This window comes from Lampetra planeri, chromosome 35 (assembly GCF_965212315.1).
Source record: "Lampetra planeri chromosome 35, kcLamPlan1.2.h2, whole genome shotgun sequence".
NCBI lineage: Eukaryota > Metazoa > Chordata > Hyperoartia > Petromyzontiformes > Petromyzontidae > Lampetra > Lampetra planeri.
The window spans coordinates 1,101,475-1,124,526 of record NC_136141.1 but is presented as its reverse complement, the minus strand read 5'-3'; the positions used below and the strand labels follow the sequence as shown (position 1 = coordinate 1,124,526).

General features: G+C 43.9%; 1 protein-coding gene across 1 annotated transcript in view; it reads left to right on the top strand.

The window, feature by feature from the left end:
- MYCBPAP (MYCBP associated protein) overlaps positions 1-23,052 on the top strand; it is an 81,155-nt gene that overhangs the window by 4,168 nt on the left and 53,935 nt on the right. The window contains exon 3 of the mRNA XM_078610877.1: positions 2,245-2,384. Within this exon, the coding sequence (XP_078467003.1) occupies positions 2,245-2,384 (140 nt within the window). The remainder of the gene's footprint in view (positions 1-2,244; positions 2,385-23,052) is intronic.

Sequence of the window (23,052 nt, the reverse complement as noted above, 5' to 3'; positions counted from 1 at the left end):
TGGGGGCCTGTGGAATTTATGAATTGAAGCAGAAAAAAGAATGCTGATGGAATGTCATCCGTCCATCAAGCCAATTTTCTTAGGCGATCGATGACAAGCTTGGTCATCGTCAAAATCACCAGCTGCGAAACAGCCAGTGTGGTTTAGTAAAAAGAAAAATAGTAAATAATATGTCTCTATCAAACAATAGCAGCTGACAAGCCAGTCGATGGAAGGAGCCTCAATTTAGTTGTGGCGAGGAAAGGCACCTGGTCAGCCTATTACAAAATAACTTCGCAATTTAGTAGCAATAAGGTGAATGCAAGACAATATTTGGACTAAGGTGGGTTGTACAATTTGCTTGTATAAAACTAGGTTAATCTAATCTCACTAAATATTCTCATGCTGACACAACCATAAAAAAATCACCAATGCTGGATTGAGTATTTCTGGTGACCACGTGACTCCGTTCTGCCAATCGGTGTACTTCATACAATGGGCACGCATTTCAAACCAGGTTCGGAAAACGTTGCATGTTGCAACAAAACTATTTACGAAGTGTTACTTCTTCCTGTATTAAGTGGGTGTGTGTTTGGGCATCTATACACCCCCTGTTTTATTGCCAGAAAGGGTAAAACCTATTCTTATTTTTAAAACGTTGATGTAAGCCACAATATAGTATGAAAGTTGCTCTCTTTAACTTCGTTCTTACGCACATGCGCTAATTGACCTTGTACAGCCAGTAATTGGAAGGAAAAAAAAAGACTTTGCAAAAAGTGTTTTGTAGACTATTTGCACAAACATTATACAGATCAGGGCACTGATATTCGTAAGCGGTCTGGTAAGTTTCAAAGCGATTAATCACGGGTCTTTGTAGTCTTCATGAAAACGGAGTTTCTCAGATGAATATACTATTTCCTGTGCATAGCGATTGTCGGCTACACTTGCTTTCAAAGCGACAGCAACAACAACAACAAATATGAAAAGATTTAACAACCATGCCCCCCCCCCCCTTGTGTTTAAACTATTTATTTTCACAGTCATCTGGTGTAAGTTGACATAAAAAACAACAGCAGCAGATACAATGACGCACAAACATTGTGATACTATACTGAATACAAATACATACAAAAAAACCCATTAATGACATCCTAAAAATACATGCTGGTAAATTGTTCTCCGAGTGCCCTTTGATCTCATCAGTGAAACATTGACTAGATAGAGGTTTCTTATTTTGCTCCGTCACTCACGGCAGTTTTGCTGCCTCTGCTTGGGCTATGGGTGCAAAGCCACGTGACAGTTATCAGCCTACAGCAGGTTCTGAGAAACAGCACCATCTTTGGTAATTGTAGTTGTAATTGGAGTGTTTCTGGCTCAATCGCTCTTCTGTTCAAGAGGGGAGACAGAATTGAGGTGAAGAATTAAAGGCCCATAGGTATATGCCATTACTATGGATATTTGTATTGACACTGGGAGTTATTTACTGAGAGTTTGATTGGAGAAATAAAGGCATCAGTGGTGAAAGTATTAACCATGTCAGATTGAACAATGTCAGTGTCATCATAATAGCCGATGGTAATGGATGACGGATAATGATTGAAGGACTTAAAGAGGGCTGTAAGTGAGGCTCAATATAAATGCGAGGTGAAAGAAAAGTCACGCTGAAGAAAAGAGAATCATTGTTGGAGAGACACGGCTGTAAAACACAGCAGCGTATGTACTTGTGGACCAGGAAACAATCATTGGTAACACCGCGATCAACTAAAGAGGTAGGCAAGAGTAGGATGGGGTCCTTTTGGAAGTAACTTGACAATGAACAGTGGCATCCCATTGTGCGGAAAAATTTTCAGTCGATGCAAATTACCTGCTACGACATGGATCAAAACCATGGACTGTGACAAAATGCACGGAACAAAAGCAGAAATGTACGCAATGAACATGGAGAGATGCATCCTGGGTATGACACCGAGAGACACGCATGGATCAGAGGACAAAAACAGCGTTGCTTGTGCAGGGCACATCACTCGTAGAGATGATGGCCGATAGACTGACGAAGACATGGCAGTCCAAGAGGAGAGTGCGTCCATCCGTGAGTGTGTGTGTGGGGAGTGGTGGTGTAGCGGTTAGCGCTACGCTGCACTCGCTAACAGCACCTCGCTATATGGATGATTTTTGTGCATGTCTGTGCATGCATAGCTCCTCTGGAAATGGTTTTTCACCTGCTTTAAGGCAGTGAATTTAAACGTTCGTGTGTTTTCTCCGCAGTTTTGGACAAACGCAAAGCAGCTACCAAGCCTTCGCTGGAAGAAGTGACGACACCCATCCTGGAGGAATCTGCCAGCAGTCACATCTTGAGTGGGGATGACATTCAGGCCTTGGCAGTGCTTAGGGAAGACCTGGCAAAGGTAAACCGACCGGCGGAGATGATTATAAGATGATGACGACAATGATGCTGATGGTGGTGGTGTTGACAAATGCGACTTTATTACGATGTCAGGGATTACAACGCATATGTGAAGGTAAGGAGCAATATTTAAACCTTATTCACCAGATGCTTCAGATACTGCAATAACGCTTGATTTATTGTGATATATGAAAAGACTTCACAGGGAAAGAAACAATGATTTGCCTGAGTAGTTAGTAATAATATACCTATTATTTGGGCCTTTCGGTAAAGCCACGTAGAAAAAATCATCAAAATAATAATAATATCACGACGTTTCGATCGCAATACAAGCAATCGTCTTTTTTCACCTGAAGGAACGTTGCAAGGGTTGATACGGATGCACATTTGGCGCTGCATCTTACACTGCATCATACATTCAACGCTTCCTAAGGTGTTGCTTAAAGATCAAGTAAATAGAAACGTAGGGAGAAAATGGAGTGACAAGAGTTTGAAACGAGAGAGGGGCCTTTGTGCAAATGCTCTTCAGGCGCACATGGATCAACAGGCTTCCAAAATGTTCATTTGATCCTTGTAATGCATGCTAATAGGAGATGACTCTTTGTGAACAGTTTCAGTGGCATTCTTGCCCCATGAACCACTGACTGCAGCCTTGCACTATTTTCAATGACACCAGAAAATGTAGCTGTTATCATTTGGGATGTTTACAGGCTGACAAAGTGATTGATTATGTGAGCCTATAACATTTAGGATGGATATTTTGATATGTGTTAAAATATTGGCACTACCCTAATACTCGATGGGGAATGGTGGTGCAGTTTCTCGATGGGCTAGAGAGCGGCATCTGAATGGGTTCTGCCCCGCTCATTAATTAACTCAAACGAATCGGTATGGTGAAGCGTGGTGAAATAACCTCCATGGACGACATGGCGTTGGTGCGAGGCCTTCATTCAGCAGCGGAAATCTAGACCCTATGAGCAGCAGCAGAGAAGGAGCGACCCCCCATTTTAGAGGTCAGTTGAGAGTTTTGGCTAAAGACCTTGGTGACTGGAGTGGAGAGAGATCAAAGGGGAGTCGAGTGAGAAGAGGGCGGCTATACGCAGGGATGAGTCCATGGAAGATCTGAAAGCTGACCTGAAGATGGTGTATACTCTGTGTAAAGTGTTTCGTTTTGAGTGTATCTGCATGATCCATATACATTGTTACACACCACCTGTATAATGTACTGTGTTACAAAAAAACACATTTCAAATGCAGTTCACATTTGCCAAGTACTGTTTTGTGATTTTCATAGCAATATAGTAAATTGTATGTAAATTTAGTTGTTCACTTCACAGTGCTGTCAATATTGAAGCAACCTCTGGAATACTGCCAGCAAAGAGCTTTAAAAGATAATGCATGTGCTTCAGTGTCTTGTTCTCGTTTGAAAATATTTCAGTCGGCTACAGCGTGTAAATGTGCTTGTGCGCACGTGCATGTGTGTGTCTGTGTGCGATAGGGGGAGCGGTGGCGCAGTGGTCGGCATAGTTTTACAAACCCAGCCATTTGATGTGATTCACGGCCATAGCTAGTATCAGCGTCAGGTGAATTCTGAATTGATCCTCGGCCTCCTCAACTCAACCTTAAATGAGGGCCTGGCACATCAGCACTGGAAAGACAAAATCAGCCTGGCATGGTCCTCGCCACACCACTGCTCATGCACCACTCAGGCCTTAATATGTGTTCGCTAATACCACGTGGCACCTAATTATTCAAGGCTGTCCGGACAATGTATTAGCACCTGTTTATCCTAGGCTTTTGAAGCTGCCATATTTTTATGCGATGGGTGGATTAATGTGGCCTGACTGCTGATGCCATGCTGGATTTGTGGGTCTACGCGATGCATGCGAGAGCAATCTCGGCTTATGTTCTGACAGGACGCTGTGTGTATTGTGATGCAGTCATTTATACTGGAATGTAATTTATTTTAGGAAATCCTCATTGATTCTTGAGATATAGTGTTAGGGTTAGGGACCTGCATTAGTATGTTTGCCCAGTTCAATTTTAAGGTGTGTTTGACATCTGGTAGGAAACCAGATAATTTGAAAACAATCCACAAAAAAATCCACGTGTTTATAAACTGCAGCAGCTGCACATTTGAGACTGAGTTAACCTACAGGAGGCCCAGGACGGGCTTTCATAGCAATTGCTGCCAATGTTAATAGTGGCCAGGAATAGAACGACTGTGCCATGTTGTGCTCATCCAAATGAGAAACACCACGCACATTACCTGCTACCGCCTCCCCAAAATACAATACGATTTGTATTTAAATGGCATTGAAGTGCAACTGCATCTCAAGATGCCGTACGAAATAGCAAGACACTGATCCTGTTAAAGTTGGGGTCAAGCAGCCATAGAGGTCATAGTCAAGTAGCCTCGGGGGTTCATGAAGGCTATTAATTTAGGTGTAAAGATGCATGCATTTATTGATTGCATTATCGCTCGGTGTTTGCTCAATGTTGAACAATGAACATTTTTTTTTCGGTAAGTAGCGTTACCGAAAGACCCAAAGAATATGAATTCCTGCAGTCAAGAAAGCTTTAAGTCAAGAGTGAACAATTTGTTACGTCTATCTTTGCTTAGTTCGTTTATTCCTGTGCCCAGCTACAGAGTGATTCTCGCTCAGATTTAAATACATTATCAACATTGACTTTCGACAGGATTTCAATTGCTACTGGGAAATGTAAGCCACTGGGAAATACAATTAGCAAGCATTATCCATACATTTTTAGACTCGCTGATTTCTTTCCCTGATTCATTAAAGAGAGGTTCTTTGTGTTCTGTGTGGCGTGCTAATGAGTGGTTCTGGCAAAGCCCTGTTTTAGGTTGTGTATCAGCGGTCTTCATTAATCAGCCCGCTCGGCAGATGCAACTCGCTTGCTGCTCATGCCTGGCATTCTGCCACAGTTTTAATGTGGCACCAAGAAGATGGATTTTTAGTGTGCGTTGAGTTCATCCATTGTCAAAGTGTCTAAATTGAGTGTTTGGTGTAAAACTTGCCAAGCAGTTTATTACCATTATTAATTCTCGCTTCTGATTGCGGTCTACTCTTGTTGCTTTATTTGTACAAGTCAAGCTGGCAGTGGAGCAGCGCTCATCTCCTTTGGTGGCTTTGAGCCAGTGGCGGATATTCCTCATTCCCATGACAGTCTCTGCATGGGATGAACACCATTGACTTACGGGTTTCTTTAAAACACAACGTCAACGTTCCTAGATGTTGCACAGCAGTTTAGCTTGTGCATATGATATCCGCTTGTTTTTTTTCCTGCTGAAGAGCGATCTTGCCTCGTGACACGAATAATTGAGCAATGTGAAAGTGATTAACTCCTTTTTCCATGCCACTTACAGAGTATTCCATCGGCACCAAGACCCACCTCCCCCTCCCTACGGGGGTTGCTGGCAACTGTTTAAGAAAAGAATGACCCACAGCTCGGGGTAGACATTTAATTGTACATCGGGGCTGGCAAAAAATAGCCCTCGCACTCTGCCCACGCGGCTCGCCAGGTCTATCACTAGCGATGCGCAAAGGCCACCTTCACGCATAGTGGGGCTGAGTGTCCAACATTTAATTGTACAGCGTGACTCGCTAAAAATAGCCCTCGCACTCCGCCCATGCGACCCGCCAGGCCTCTCACTCGGCTATGCGCAAAGGCCACCTTTACGCACAGTGAGCCGAGTGTCCAACATTTAATTGTGGTCACATGCACGTGGCCTTCGGGAAGGATATTCCAATGAAAAACACCTCCAATTTGACTGGTGCCCGTGGAATTAATCGCACGGATGGTGTACTCTATCTGCACCGCGAATGACCTTTTGTCACTCGGAACAAAAATGTCTGCAAATCTGTGTCATGTGGCCATGCCCTGAGGCTAGCATAATCATTTAGTGCTGCCTAATACGTCCGAGTTTGTAGCTGTCCATCTGCGCTAATTGAGGCAGGTTTTGACACGCCTACGTCGTCCGCACATGAGCCCCGCGCGTCTGTGTCGTTTAATTGTCGCGTGATAATTTTTTTATTTTTTGTAAAACATTTCCTGCAGATTTTAGCTGAGTTTGGAACACATGGCGGACGAACGCGTTGTAATTGTAAACCACGGTGCTGTCCGTTCGTAGTAATGTTAAACAATTCCGTTTACTCTTGAGACCAGTTCAAGCACCTCCGCCTAGCACGGTTGGCTACGTACGGTGTGAAAGCAAAGTTCTACATACATCCTGATGTATGATTGTTCGTATGCTTCATTTATTGTTTTATTATGCATGCTAGGTCGGTTTACATGTGCGATGCAATGTTGTATGGCACCTATATGCGCCCGAGTCTCAAAGCGCTGCACAGAAACAATGGGCTTTCTTTTTCGAGGCAGTCGGTCACTAGGCAGAGGATGTTTTTCGCTCGGAGCATAGACTTCACTACATTTATACCAAATGTCAGCTCTCTAGCCCTTCGAGAAAATGATCACAATGAACATCAGTCACTCGCAACCAGTTATATCTCATTTATTGCAGCCCTTTGTCAAACCGCGTCTTGATGGCATAGACATATGGAGAATAGCATCACAATGTCTTAATATTTGCGACCTTATAAATCACTCTCCCTCGCTGGCCTCTCTGTGTACTGTGAAGAAGGGTCATTGCTCAAAATGTCACTGATTGTATGCATTTTTTTATGTTGTTGAGTTTTAATTGTTATTTGTGCCTGTGCACCACTGCCAATTCAGTATCACCACATAATTTATTTCTATCGGCAGCATGTATATCTCATTATGCATTGCTGTGGATCACTGCTGTTCAAAGCATATGTAAGCAACACTCTGTGTGGGTCTCCACAAATATATTTTTAAAAATATTTGTTTCTTGGGCCCTGTTGACTTTCCAGGGTTGATAATAAAATATTGATTGCTGTGTTGAACAGGGCCCGATAGTCGAGCTGGAATGATCTTGCAAATAAGATCCAGTAACCCAGCAGCGTTTGTTGAACAAGCCTGACTCCTGTTGAGACCCAGAAGGTCGACATCTGCACAGCGTCTCCTTGCTGAAACCAAATGCTGTTGGATAATATTGATCTGAAAAGCCAATCGGCCGACGGCCTAGACATCATATTTATTTCAATATGGAGACAATAGAAGAGAGTTTGGCTTCTGTAGACATATATTGTTTGGTGTATCTGTATGCTGTACTTTGATACTATTCCGTACGGCATTTGAGGCTGGACGAGACCATGACAGCGCGGGCACACAAAGGCACATAGCTCAGGTAGAGGTTCGTATTTGAGGGTTAAAGGTCATCGCATGCTGCCAGCACCGCAGGCGTGAAAGCCTGCAGGAGCTACCCTTGTGCTTTAATGAAAAATGTGCGTCCACAGCTACAGAATTTTGCGACACCTTATTCCCCATAACGTGACGGAGGTGTGCGTCAGTGCCGAACACCTTCCTCGCCTGATTATCTTCTCTCCCCAATGGTTCCGCCTTGAAGCGTAAAAAAAAACCGGCTCGGATGTGAGCGTTGCCATGGTGAGCCCCGCGGGGTGCATCTGCCGGAGCAGCCGCAGCCTGACGATTCGCAATCTTGCGGTGATTGTAAGCCTGGCACGTGTCTTGAGCTGAAATTCCAGTGGCACTTTTCAACGGCGATGTTGCTTATAACCATAATATATGGCGCTTTTGTAAATCCACTGCTGGATGATGCATTCCCTATATCCGCTGCTGGATGAGGGCTGCTCCTCGACATGTTGAGGTCCACGTTATCGCTGCTGTGCTAGGTGTGATTTATTTCTTAGTCCACTGCTGGATGAATGCCTCCCCACATCGTGTGGGTCATGGGTGGGGGGGGGAATTATTATACCATACTTCACCACGCTGGTCAGTGTAGTTTGATGAACACAGCATAGAATCACAGGACAACATGTTACCACTGCAGCATGTCAAAACCTCCAGTCATCCTCCCCTGAATGGGAGACTGCTCCATCTGTTGCTGCCTGCTGTCTGCTATTCTCGTGATGTGACCATTCACAATATGAATTCATTCCTCGTGTTCAAGTGTGGGTTCAAGAAAATTCCTCAGTGCCGAGAACTGACCATCTCCTTCAGTGAAGCATCTTCATTGGTACCTTTGTAATCTTCTCTCCTGCAGCCTGTTACTCTTTGTTCCCTCCTCTGGAGAACAAAAAAAAAGTCTCCTCTTAAGGTTACATTTTTAGTTCACCCTTGTTCTGCAGAGTCTTGAAATGCGGTTCCATTTTGAATCCAATTGTCATTGTGCCGTGTGTCAAAGGTGAACATGTCAGACGAATTGGGGTGTTTGATTCACTGCTTGCTTTCCTTCTGCCATCAAAACTATCGAAACACACACATGAACTAAACTGTTTTACTTTTTCCAATTAATATATATTGTTGGTTTCAAGTTCAAGTTTTGAGCCAGGTGAGAACTCAAGAGACAAGGATAGTCCAGTTTGCAAGAGTGACCTTGATCACCAAAATGACAAGAGTGAGTTACAAGAATGAAGTAAATATAAATCAGAGCTAATATAACCAATTACTGGACTTGAAAAAGTGGGTTAATCGCGGATGGCTGAAACCCAGATTCGAGCTCAGGACTTGGGCAGTGCTGGTTCAATGCTCCGACTCATTTCTCTAGAATTGATTTGTTCGTGTGTTTAGTTTGTTGTTCTTCCCCCGCACCTCCGATTAGCACGGTTAGCTACGTATGGTGCGAAAATAAGTTCTGCATAGATACATACTGACAGAGCATTAGCCCTTCTGAGCCAACCATTTACTGAGTCGTGTAGCCCATGGATGCACAAACTCATTTGTGATCATCCCTGAACCACATGGATGACCACACCAGTGCCATGTGACTCACCGCTGGTACAGGCAGTTGTGGTGGGTAGCCGCAGCCCTGGCGTGGACATTTGATTATCACCTTTTTAAGGTGAAAAAAAAACAAGAGATGTCATGTGAAAAGGATATCCCACAGTGTATTATTGCACAACTGACAAAACACGGGACTTTTGAAAGTCCTGTAAAAACTTACAGATTTTACAAGACAGCTGCCTCCAAAGAGATCATGATCCTGGGACACCGAGGACAGGTGGCAACCCTCGTGGACATGCGGGGTGGCACAGGCGAAACCAGCGTTTCACGGAAGACAAATCGTCTTTGGGCTCGTGCTGTCATTTTTAAGTGGGCACTCGGCCACCTGAGGGTTCGAGTGGCTATGTTCTCCACGTGTTCTCCACGTGTGCAGTGGCGGTTTTGTGGCCAAGGGGACAGCTTTAGTGTCGCGCGGTGTACCTACTTCTAAATGTTCATTCCAGAAAAGATGCCAGGTAGTTGAATGGACGTTTCACAGCGGAGTTTAATGACACCACTTTCAGTGGGGCCTTCTGACGTAGCCTCGCCACCATGGCACCGCGTTGAGGAAGGTGACGGTGTGCACAAGGGCACATCCTTGCACTTCTTCAGCACATCGAGTTAAGAAGCAGAACGACGCGCAGAGCTCATTCAATTTAGAACAAATGATCACGTGGCAACGTGGATCGTGATGAAAGCAAGCGTCTGTCAATAAAGAAATGTTAAGCATGGTGATTTGAACAATATTGTTGTTTGACCAGCCGTCGGTTAGTAAGTGTCTGGTGAACAATCACAGCTGACCATTCGCTCCATTCAACATGTTTGCCTACTGTCCAGGTCAGGTTATACCCTTTCAAAAAACGAAATATATTTTTGTAAAGGTGAATTTAGTTGTTGGTTTTAGTGTTTTGCTCACCGTTATGCTCCTGTGGGTTCTTAAGTTCTAAGAAGAATGACCAAACATATTTAAATGAATTGGTATTATTGATAACAAACGTAACAAGCAGGACTCCTTGCATCACATCTGGCGAGGTGGCGCTGTGATCAAAGCACTCGCCTCGGAATCAGAAGAGGCGCGAATTTGTGTCTCGGTCGAGGATCTGCCCATTATGCCTATAGCGTTCATAAAATAGGTACTGCCTTTTAGGTTGCCAACAGAGTGTCCTATGGATAAACTGAATCAGTCATGAAAGTGTGGATTGTCCACCACATGCTCAGGATCGCCAGTAGAAAAGAGCAAAATGACAAAGACAAAAATTCCCCATATAGCCTTAACAGACTGTTGGGGCAAGTGCTGTTAGCGAGCAGCACCTATGAAGGCCGACACGACACACGAGGGGGTGGGTGGCCAACACCACGCCCGTCTGCCTGTATCTCCTCGGTGGCGATGTTTACACCGCACCAGGTACTCATTTGAGGCTGAGTTGACCTAAGGGAGGCCCAGGAACGATTCACATAATCGTCACTGGTGTTGGCCGTGAGCGGGAATTTAACTCGAGTCGTCGGCTTCTTAGCGCAGTGTAGCACTAACCTGTCGAGAAGAGCGTCCCCTGTCTGTAGTTGACTTTCATAATACTCTACCTGTCCCAAAGCACGAAACACTTGGAAATACGATGACCATGCCACAGGAAGGCAGGGACATAGGGTAGGCTGACAGGTACCAACCTGTGCAGAATGCCAGTTTTCAAAAATTACAGTTTTTGTTGTTGCATTAATGACATATTTCTTGAAATGTGTTTTAGATTCTATGTGTGCATTGAAACAAAGTGTAATGTAAAGCTTCTAGCTATTTTTACATGCAAAGAAAACAACGAAGCCAAACTGATTTAAAGCTTTCGTGACTGCAGGGATTCATCTTCTTGGTTCTTTCGGTAAAGTCACGTAGAAGGGAAATAATAAAATAATAAAAAGACAACATAAAAGAATTATATTATTATATTATTTTATTATGTTACATTTTTATTATTTTATTATTTCCCTTCTACGTGACTTTACCGACAGAACCAAGAAGATGTAGCAAAACTGGTTTTAATTTGAGTTTACTTAAAACCAGGTTATTAGCATTTGTCTTTTTTAAAATGTTGCACATTTCAAGCCACGGTAACGACGTGAGGCTGGAGCGGCGGTCCCCGCAATGGTTAGAACGCTGCGCAAACAACCTGGCGACCCAAACTGAGTTCCCGGATACGGCTAACCTCCATGGTGAGTGGCATTTGAACCGGTACTGGGGATCCCTCCTGCATCAACCTTCACTGATTGTTCTGTAGAAGTATGCTCAAATGACCCGCATAGGGGGAGAACTTCATCCGACGTTGTATTAAAAAAATGAATTGCTTCGTTTTCTTTAAATATTTCGGTCAAATTGGTTGCATTCAGCCAGGTTGTGCTATCTCACGGAAAACAAAAATGAATTGTAAAAATCATTCTCTGTTTTAAATCTCATTGAATGAAAAGTTTGTGACTTTGAAAAGATTACGGAAATCCTACTATTATTACGAAGAAAAAATAGTTCAATATAGCAGCACAATTGCAAAAGAGTGTTTCGACTATGCCCTCTGTTTTTTCTGATGATAAGTACATCTCGATACTGTATACCTCTGATGTTGATTGAGAATATTGTATTCGATTGAGCCAAATCAAAATGTAATAACCTAAGACAGTTTGCTTTTATTCCCAGACAACAAAGATCTGTCACTGATACGTTTTGTATTTGCAATGTCTGCTTTCACAAAATTCAATTGGCTTACAAAATGATCATTCATTGTGTCTCTGAGTTTTCAGCTGCTGTTTGTAGAAAATATGAGAAAGGTGGTTAATGTGTTGCATGCAGTACGAAAAGTGCGTGCAGGAGCACGTGTTTTTAAATGTACATAAGCAAACACGAGTACCCCGGGCTCACAATGTGACACTATTGACATGATGCATTTAAAGTTTAAGCTTTAAGATAAAAAGCAATGTTTATTTTGCGGTTTATGACAAACAAGACACATATCCTGCATATAGCCTGAACAAACTTTTGGGCCAAGTGTTGTTCGCGGTCACCTATGAAGGCTGCTACGACACATGAGGGGTGGGTGGCCAGCACTACGCATGGCCGTCTTTTTCTTCCCAGTGGCGGTTTTTTCACACCGCACAAGGTACTAATTTGAGGCTGAGTCTACCTAGGGGAAGCTCGGTTTAGAAAATCGTCATTGGTTTTGGCCATGAGCGATAATATAATCGAACTCGGGTTACTGGGTTCGTAGCGCAGCGTGCTAACCGCTGCACTGCCACTTCCCACAGCAAAGACATAGACACACACACACAAGCAAACAGCGCATTCGAAGCACGTGTAGCATATATATTACATTTTTTTACTGGGAAGGATGTTTGAAAGTAAAGTTACCATAAAGTTGCCTTTGATCGGATGGCGTTTTTGGCAGAAATATATTTCTCATTATAGAATATCAATCTCGTATTCTTTGGGTCTTTCGGTAAAGTCACGTAGATAGGTTGAAAGAAAGTAACAAAAAACTACAATATCCATCTCGTTATCTCATCATACAACTGTACGGTACGTATTCGCATTTCTTCCAAAAATCAGTTTGGAGTCTGTGATTCCATCAACCTATTTCTAGAAAAATATATACTACAATGTGAATTGAAATCCGCGTGTGCATGTTGATTGCTATCCTGGCAGACGGAGAGGAGGCCATGAATCAAACATCCCCATTCATCTGAAAGCATTTCCACATGTGACGCATCATAATAGGATAGTTTGGATTAATATAGCATCTAAATGCAACTGCATCTCAAGAGAAAGGTGCGACATGTGCATCACAGGCACAAAATTGAGGTGTTTATATTCTTCAAATAAGGTGCAATTCAAGTCACTTTTTAGATAGGGACGGTCAATCATAGACAGGGGACCAAAGGGAGGCATAGAATCTCGACTTGAACACGGGCAGCACGCTTCGTCGAGGGGAAGGAATTCTAGACCTGAGAGTCTGCAGTGGACAAAATGGTGACGGCACGGTGAGCGAAGGTTGGTTCAGTTGTGCCCGTGGTTGCTGGAGCTGAGAGTACGGGAATGAGAGTAGAGTGAGGTGAAAAGGATGAGGGTAATTATTTAATAGTTTATTACTCTGAACTCTATGAGGGGATATTGGAGATATCTGAGGAGTGGGGTGACGTCCCATAAAACGATTCATGTTATGAGTCTTGCAGCAACATTTTGGATTATTTGGAGTTTGGAAGTAAGTGATTTGGGGGGGGGGGTGTCGAGAGGTCCTGCAGAGCTGAGAGATGAGGGCCAATGGCTCGCAAGGACGCGGCGTGATACCAGAGTTCACGTTCACAGTGGAGCCCTTTGCTGAGAGTGAATGTTCCTCAATCCTTGCATGGCCCTGCCGTCTAAAGCATGATGTTCTCTCACCGTTGTCCAAACGATGTCGAGCGCCCTGAGTGAAGGCACTCTATGAATATAACATTAAATCAGACTGCATTTTAGCTCGAGAAAGATTTGAACCAATTCAGGACGAGCACACATCACGGCAGGGTACGAGTGTGGACATTAAGGGTGGGTTCGTGGAGTCGGTAGTGATGCGGAGTTGGGGGTCGCCAGCATAGAAATTGTGTTTTTTTTCTCCGAGTCCTCTGGCTTTTCCCTCCACACGCAGCAACATGCATTTAGATTATTTGGCTGCTATAAATGTCCACATGAGAAGCCACTTTGTTGAGCTATCATTTGTGGTCTGGTTACTTTTGAAAAAGATTCTGATAGCTCAGTGGGCTTTACCTGGTAAAATAAAATTTGTTTACTTATTTTTTTAATGATTTTCTTACCTTTCCTATACTTTGCACTCCTATTGTGTGTGTTGCATTGTTCGTTGTTGTAACTTTCTGATCCGCCCAGACTGGACATCTGTGAAAAGAAGAGCTTTGTAGCTTATTGGATTCCTCCTGCAGTATAAATGAGATAAATTTCGTAGCAGCTGAAGATGATTTAGCCAAGTGGGGTGGGGGGAAGCTTGGTGGGAGACGGATGGAAACAATCAGCTGGGCCGGGGATGTAGCCTCGTGGTTCACAACCACAACACGATTGGTTCCTGGGAAGAAGACATCGGATCATAGCAGCAGTGTAGAAGGAGCAGCGCTTCGAGAGGTGGGAACAGAGCAAGGAGAGCCGTGCGCAGGAGACGCCTCCGTCGTTATTGAGACGCTCAAGGAGGATCGAGTGGTCGGTGGCATCGAAAGGAGCAGTGATGTCTGGGAGAACTCGGAGTGAGATCCTTAATGATAGGAGAGAATAGGAGGTTGTTCAGCACACGTAAAAAAATCAGTCTCTGACCTCTGATATGTCTCTGACCTCTTATATGAATGACCCTGACGGAAACCAGATTGTACTGGGTCGTGGAGACCTTAAGCATGTGACTTGAAACGAAGTGCCATATTCATCTATTGCTGGAGCATGATTACTGGAGCATATTGTCGAGCAGACATCAAGGTACACCGCGTGAGTTCATTACCTTCGCAGTCTGGCGAACGTTGAATGAAGTTTACAAATACAAGTGGAACATTGTATTCTTGGTTCTTTCGGTAAAGTCACGTAGAAGGGAAATAATAAAATAATAAAAAGAAAACTATACAATTCTTACGACGTTTCGATTGCAACACAAGCAATCATCATCAGGTGTGAAAACCACAGCAAGAATTTTTTTCAAAACCCGCCAGTTGTATTAGAATTTTATTTTTATTATTTTATTATTTCCCTTCTACGTCACTTTACCGAAAAAAACAAGAATATGAATCCCTGCAGTCACGAAAGCTTTAAATCGAAATTTTAGTGGCACATTGGTAACATTTTGCAATTTTGCATCCTGATGATTTTTGGAATTAGCTGCAAGTGACTTTATTTGCTCTCTGAGGGCCTTTCCATTTCGAATTATTACATTTTGTAATGGATTCTAAATCATTCGTGGTAAAATCAAATCACATATACAAATAAACTAGCCTTTGGAACGAAGGAAAATTAGCTTGGAGCCTTACAAATGACTTGTTAGAAATAAAATAAGAGTATTTTTCATGAAAAGCTAAGCCTTGTTCGTCATATGTATCAATGTAAAATCGTCTGCAGTGTCCCCGACCACAGTTCCACATGAGGTTAAATGCATTTAATATGCATTCAGAATGTATTTGCAGTCTTACGTAGTCGTGCCGACTGCCGCAGCTGCTTGCACAATACCTGACGATGGAACTGAATCTATCAAAGATTAACTGGGCACTGCAGAAAAATAAACGAGCCTTTGCAATTAAGTCATAGCTGATGGAACTGCCTGCCAAGCCTGGCAATTTGGAGTATGCTTAATTTGCCTGCATTATTATCGGGTTGCTACTTTTATTTATATTTTTTAATTAACAAACATACATGAATAAAAATAAAGAATGTTTCCGATCATGCACACGTGTGTCTGTGATATATTACTGAGGTCATCTTGAAGCCACACACACACACATTCGACGTAGTAAAATAAGAATGGGGTTTGTTTTAACTGGTATTTTTATTATTATTACTACAGTAATAAATCACACATCAAACACATGGTGCGATGCCTACATCACCATGTGCAGATTTAATAATATTTAAAATCCCACTGGGATGGAAACGCAGCTGATGCCTAATTCATACCCATTAAAGAACAAACAAAGACGCTATTAGATACACCCACTGTGCTACAGCTTGCCTCTGGGCATGCAAACACACACGCATTAATAATAAAAAATTAAATCATTATCACATTAAAACACTACCTTGTAATAGGTTTACCATCTGTGCCTGGTTCCAGTACCTTTACTATTTGTGCCCTGATTTCTGCATGCAATGTATGCATTGCACTCGGAGTGCACATGATATAAACGTCTCTTATTAGGACATAGGTGCCAAGTTTCCCATTTGTTAACTTGGAAAGACATTTAAAACATTGTGAGGAAATGGGGGGGGGGGGGGAGTCCAACGAGCCAGAGTTTGCATCTCAAAACATCCTCATACTGTTTGGTTATGAGTGCTCGGTGTGACCATACTTCACCATGCTGGTTCCTGCGGGATGTTCAAATGAGTATCGATAGGGGGGCCCAGGACAGGTTGAGATATCACTCACCACGGATGTTAGTCGTGGATAGGGAGCACACTCAGGTCACCAGGTTCATAGTGCAGTGCGGAAACCACGCGCCACCATTCCACCTATTGCGGCCACAATGATGTTTGTTTTTGTTCCCCAATCAACGTGTTGCTTCTTCTGCTCAGTATGCTTTGTGTACTTTTAAACTTTCGTCAAAATGTCTTTGCACCGTACGTATCCAACCACGCTGAGCCACCAGGCCATTACCGTCAGCGGTAGAGCGAGTGGCACACAATGGGATGGTTGTGACTCCAAATTCTGCTTGGGGTGAAGGGGAGAGGGGTTGATTTGGCCCATCATCCATCCTGTGTCGATACAATTTGTACCACTATGTGGGGAAGTCAACAGTGGTGGTCCCACCACTGGCTCAGGGCTGTTGACTCTTTCCCGTTTTGAGACGTCTGCAAGTTGCAGGGTGGGTGTCCCGTTCACCGCTGAATCTCGGAACGCGCAAGCGCTTAGCGGTTAATTTTATTTAGAGAGGCGTAGCGCCGTTGTTTTAAAACACATCGTGTACACCGGAGAGAACCGTAGCGACACGACCGCACTCTACGATAGCTGGCGCCAAACTGTGCCGCACGCCCTCCCGCATCGACTTGTGGGAGCCTTGATACCGATAAAATTACGTTGTGTTTTTTTTCCGGTTCCGTTCCAATGACGTAGACGTACGAACACGTAAATCATCGGAATGGGAAAGGGTTAACAGACACTGCCTCAATGCCCTTTTTGAGCAAGAAAACACCGACCTATTTTCAGTGCCACACCACGCTCTGCAGAGCATATCTGTAGATGAGCAGTATGCATCTGGGAGTGTTTACATGCGCTCAAATAGCGTGGGTAACCGGTTCAGCCAATACTGCCTTAAGCTCAAATGAATGGATGTAAAGTCCTCTTAAGGAATTCAGTGAGAATTGGATTCGCAATTAGTCCATTCACACGACTGGAGACCATAATGTTAATTCTTTGCATCTTTTCTCCCTCCAGTCGTGTTCACATGAGCAGGTGATTCACAAAAAAGACACTGGGGTTTAATGTGGCCTTGTAGAGTAAAGTGGCACCGCGTTGACGAATTTCCAAATTCCTCAATGGATTTTCGCTCGAGTAAGTCATCTCACTTTACCACCCCCTTGTGAGCTATGGACAATGGGAAATAGATGCATGCCAGCAGCCTTTTGCTTTGCAGCTCCCGTTTAGGCTTCGCAGGCTCACACTATGACGTCTTCCGTCGTTTGGCAGTAAGGAGGTGCCACTTGAATACGGACACAGGGTGTACTCTGGATGATGAAAGCAAAGCGTGAATTCTGTACATTATAATATTCAGAATGTGATTTCCTGTTAAAGTTTTCATATACATTTGTTTTGGTCAGAATCGTAATCTTAATTTATCCTGGAGAAATCTGATGAGCTATGAAGCTCTTCTTCACATGTCCCGGAGACATCATGCATATTCAGGACAGGTTTATTTTATGGAATTAGGCCACTTAGTATTACATGTAATAAACGTTTTTCATTCTCGTTTATTTATTTCTCATGCCGTTTGTTCAATCTTCCCCCCCCCTTCTCGCCTTACCATATGCTGTAATGAAAAATGGCATGGCGGTAAATCAGCCACGACCCTCGGGACTTGCAGGCGTCGTCACCGTTAATGTGGCCCCTGAGACATGTAATCGCACGTGCCAGTCACACTGCAGAGAGCGAGGGGGGGGGCGGCGGTCGGGGGGGGCTCTTGGCTCCGCTTGGAGCGTGGATTATTCAGCGGCGCGTAAATGTCGCAGCGTTGCTCTCGTTTCATCCTCCTGACTCGCAGACGGGCATGGCCTGCAGCAGGTCCAGCACTTCTGGCCCCTGAGTAACCTTTCGCATTTACGTTGGAGAGGATGGGAGTATTGTGTGTGTGTGTATTGTGTGTGTATTGTGTGTGAGTGGTGGTAGTGTAGCGGTTTGTGCTACGCTGTGCTCGGAGCCTGGCGACCCGAGTTCGATTCTCGCTCATGGCCAACACCAGTGGCGAATATCGGAAGCGGTCCTGGGCCTCTCCTAGGTCACCTCGGCCTTGTATGAGTACCTAGTGCAGTGTGAAAACATCAGCACTGAGGAGACAAAGGTGGCCAGTGCTGGCCAAACCACTCCCCTGTGTGCCATTACAACATTCATAGCTGCTTGCTAATATGTCTAGCCCCAACAGTCTATAGGCTACTTGGGAGAGCTTTAGCTTTCATGTGCGTGTGTGTTCACACACCTGCAATCCAGCACTCTTCATGTGAGGCTGGTGGATTGCACAAAAAATCTGTGTGCCTAAGATGCCCAATCTGCAGAGGGAGAAATGTGCCTCTAAAAGGCAGTATAGCAGGTAGGTTGTCACTATTTGTATATTTTTGCGTTAATAAAAAAAATATTTGATTGAACTGTAACCTTCAATCATGACAATTCTTCTAACCGACGGGGGACTGAATCATTATACCTTTTATGACAGCAACATCGGTGGGTATGTTGCGTGAACTTGGTCAGGGCTTCTCTTTGGTTGGCTCGGCCAGAGATGTGAGTACCTGTTGCATTGCGTTCAGCAGCGGCGTGGGGAAGACGGCAGTGGGCCGGCTCTGTCGACGCTAACAGGCGCTTGCTGACTTTGTTACAGCTCTTGAAACGAGGAACAAGGCGATTGGCAAATTGCGGAGGCGTGTGACCTGTGATTGAATGGCCCGCGTGGGTGTGTAAGTGGCGCGCGGTTGCCCTGGGCTCACCCCTGCCGCGACCTCTCAGCGACTCGTCCAGATGCGAGGAGGGTGCCTCGTCCTCCTCCCACCGTTCGACGTTTTCCGGAGTTACACTTAGCTGCGTTTCACCTCCCACATTGCACCATCGTCATCTACGTCATTGCCCGCCCGGACCGAGCTTACCGATTCCTTAAGTAATCCACTCGTCGTCATCATCATCATTATTACAATCCATGGGCAGATGTAGCCTGCACATTTCGTCATTTCGTCACCAATTATTAATCAATTACGCTACTGATTACGAGTTCGATTAAAGGACGAATTGGATAACGGCGGAAGTAGTTGGATAGAACAAGTCTTGCCTCTCTTCCCACGTGTGCCGCTGGACGAGAGGCTTGGTGATGTCACCGAGGTCAGCTGCATAGCTGGGCGTGGCGTGCGGGGGTTTCTCGCCTTCAGGAGGCAGGATGTCCAGATGGTTGCCATTTTTAAAATGGGCACGAGTAACCGAAAAGTAGTCCAATTATATTGGACTACTTTTTGGTGATCATCCTACCTCTAGATCGTCCTCATTACAATGCCATAGATCTTCACAACTCTAGATCGTCCTCATTACAATGCCATAGATCTTCACAACTCTAGATCGTCCTCATTACAATGTCATAGATCGTCACAGCTCTAGATTATCTTAATTACAATGCCATAGATGGTCACACCTCTAGATCGTCCTCATTACAATGTCATAGATAGTCACAACTCTAGATTATCTTAATTACAATGCCATAGATGGTCACACCTCTAGATCGTCCTATTACAATGCCATAGATCGTCCCAGCTCTTGTGATAATTTATTATCATGCGGATGCTGGATGAAGTGACCTCGAATCCGCTCAAACGAGCGATGGGGTGGCGGCCACCACCTTCGGTCGCCCTTCGACATTGGTGGACATTACATTTTCCCATGGCGAGGGCAAGTCTTTTAACAGAACGACACTCGTAAATTTCCCGTGAAGTCGTACGCATTTTATTTTCCCCGGAGGGATTATAGGCTGAGTAACCCCCCCCCCCCCCCCCCCCGGCTGGGATTTGTGAGTTGAGCGCTTTTTATCAAAAGTATGCCGTTATAATAATGCCACTGCCCCCGCCCGTGTGCAGCTTACGTTCACGTACACATGAAATCGCAGACTTTGGTTTCCTTGTGTTTCCTTCCGCCTTGGCACTTCCGTGCTAGGTGCGATCTTTTCCCTGTGCTAACTAGTAATATATAATATATCATAATTACATTCACGTTTCGACCCTCGTCAACTCGCTGCTGGACGAAGGCCCTCCCTATGCTGCTGTGTCAGTTGTTGTGGCCATTTACATCAGTGTGGGCTATTGAAGGCAGCAGTCACGTTATAAATCATAATTAGTTTTATAATCAATTTGTAATGGTTAATTTGTCCGTTTATTATTTCATAGGATATGTAAAGAATAATTTGCCGGAAAGGAAGCACAAAGTGTTAAATATTCATGTATTCATTAATTCAGTTACTGTTTTATTAATGTCAGGGTCGCATAAAAAGCGCAATTACTGCATCGTCCCAATATTCTCTATGTCACGAAATATAATGTTGAGGCAATCAAAAGAGTCGTAAGACCTCTCTCTACATACTTAGGTAAACACGCAGTTTGATAAAAGGTTAAAGCACGCTAATATGTTAAATGTGAAGTTGGCTTCTTGAAAGGATTGAATCAGGACCTTACCAAATTACGTTTTATCCGCTCCATGAAAAAAAGATTCACTCAGACTGGTGGATTCACGGTGAGAGAATTAAGACGAATTCGGAGAGTTCGGCGCTTTGTGCAAACGCAGCGAGCGTCTTGCGTGACAGAAAGCAAAGAAGTTGTGAGTCCCTAGCAAAGGCAAGGAGGGATGACACGTTCAGTCAGTCACTTTGTGTCATGGAAGGCCCCATTCAGATAACAAGCTCTCCATTGGCAACCTGCTCATGTAACATGGGAAGGGAGGGTTTACATGGGTTGGTTGCATAGAACAAAAGCATGGACATTTTATAAACAAGATTAATTTATAATCATAAACAACCGAAATTATGTACAATGGAAATCGAGTAAGTGAATTCCAAAATGACGAGACGAGTGAGAAGAACTCGCACGTGGGATGTAATAATGGCATTTACGACAGCCAGAATCATAATTGCATTTCCTATTTTGTATTGTCTTTCCAAAATTGGCATTTTCAAGTCTGCAGAGTGAGTCTATAACAGTGCCTGTACTCACAAAAAATTAAAAGTGTCAGGTTTTGGGCCATTTTATAGCCTGCAACCCAATAATAAAAGCTTAATACTGTCCAAGAAAAACGCAAATGGCTGTAGCAAGTGATAGCGCTGTAGTGGAGGTACTTTAAAACCACTTACCCATCAGCTTTCACAAAGCAAATTACTGTCGTTTATTAACAAAAGAAAACAAATAATGAGTTTAATAGCTCACCGTATGCCTCATTTAACTTTGGCAGTGTTCATAGGCCTGTTGACCTCCTTTCATTGTCACGGCTGCCATCGCATAAATGACCTGTAACTGTTCAAACGCTGATATAATTAAAAAATATTATTGACGCGTCACCCACACACAAGGCTGTTATTTTTGCAAAAGTTTTCTTTTGGTTGTCGTTACTTTTTTGTCGTTGTATATCAACAATATATATATATCAACTATGATGGATAGCATTGGTTCTTGCAGACTAATATTTAATTCCAAAAACCCTCGGGTATGTTGTACTGCGTGGAAATTACACTTGAATGGTTCCTATGGAAGTTCATCCCATTTTATAAACAGCCATAAGTTTATTCTTATACAGCGGTCGGGATGCCCTTCGTGATATTCCGTGACTGCTGTCGTGTGGCATGTGAAATAATGGCGGTGAAGATGCCTGGACATACAGTCTTTACGCACTGTGTTCAATTAATGACCGTGATTGTTTAAGTCTTCAGCTAAATTTAGTACGTACAGATGACAGATGTTGCCAAAAGGGCCTTGACTTACAGGAGCTCGAGAGAGAGAGAGCTCGAGAGAGAACTCCTCCACAGGGTACTTTGGAATTCGCTTTCATGCTGGCCAGATATCTTGTATGTTTTTTTCGCATCGTTCGTAACAAACCGTGCTAATTGGAGGTGCGGGTGATGGACAACAAATTAAACACAAAAAGCAGTTCTCAACAAATGAGTTTTCAATTCAGATTTAAAAGTGCATAACTCCAGTGGCTTCCTAATATCGGAAGGAAGAGTGTTCTAGACGGCCACAGAAGCGCATCTGAAAGTGCGGGATGCGGTGACCACCTTTGTTTGATGACCAGCCAAAAGCCGCTGCTGCGAGAATGACCGAAGTTCGCGTGATGGTTTATGGTCCTTGACGAGGTCAGCAAGGTATTGTGGTTCATTTGTGGCGATCACTTTGTGTGTAATGAGTGCGACCTGGTAAGGTATTCGTTCGGCAACCAGAAGCCAATGCAGCTCAGCGAGCACTGGACGGACACGGTCGGATCTCGCAGTGCCCGTCACGACACGTGCCATAGAATGTTGTACACGCTGCAGTTGGAACAAGTGGGAGGACCCACACTTTTACCCCACCATATGCAACCTGGTGGTCGATTGTTTCAACTGCCACGCCGGGGGATTTGAACTGGTGACCTCTTGATTGCAAGCGGAGCATGTGCTCACCATTCCATCATGGCAGATGACAAACCTATTCTTACGTGCCCTTTAAAAGAGGGCTGTTATTTTTTTATTTTCCCTATGGTGCCTTGAGTGCTGTATAAATTGCACTGGCATACTCAACGAGTGTATTGGATAATGTGGCATTCAAGCTTTGAGTTGTGAGTGTGTATGCAATTGTGAGAAATATCAATCTTATTCTT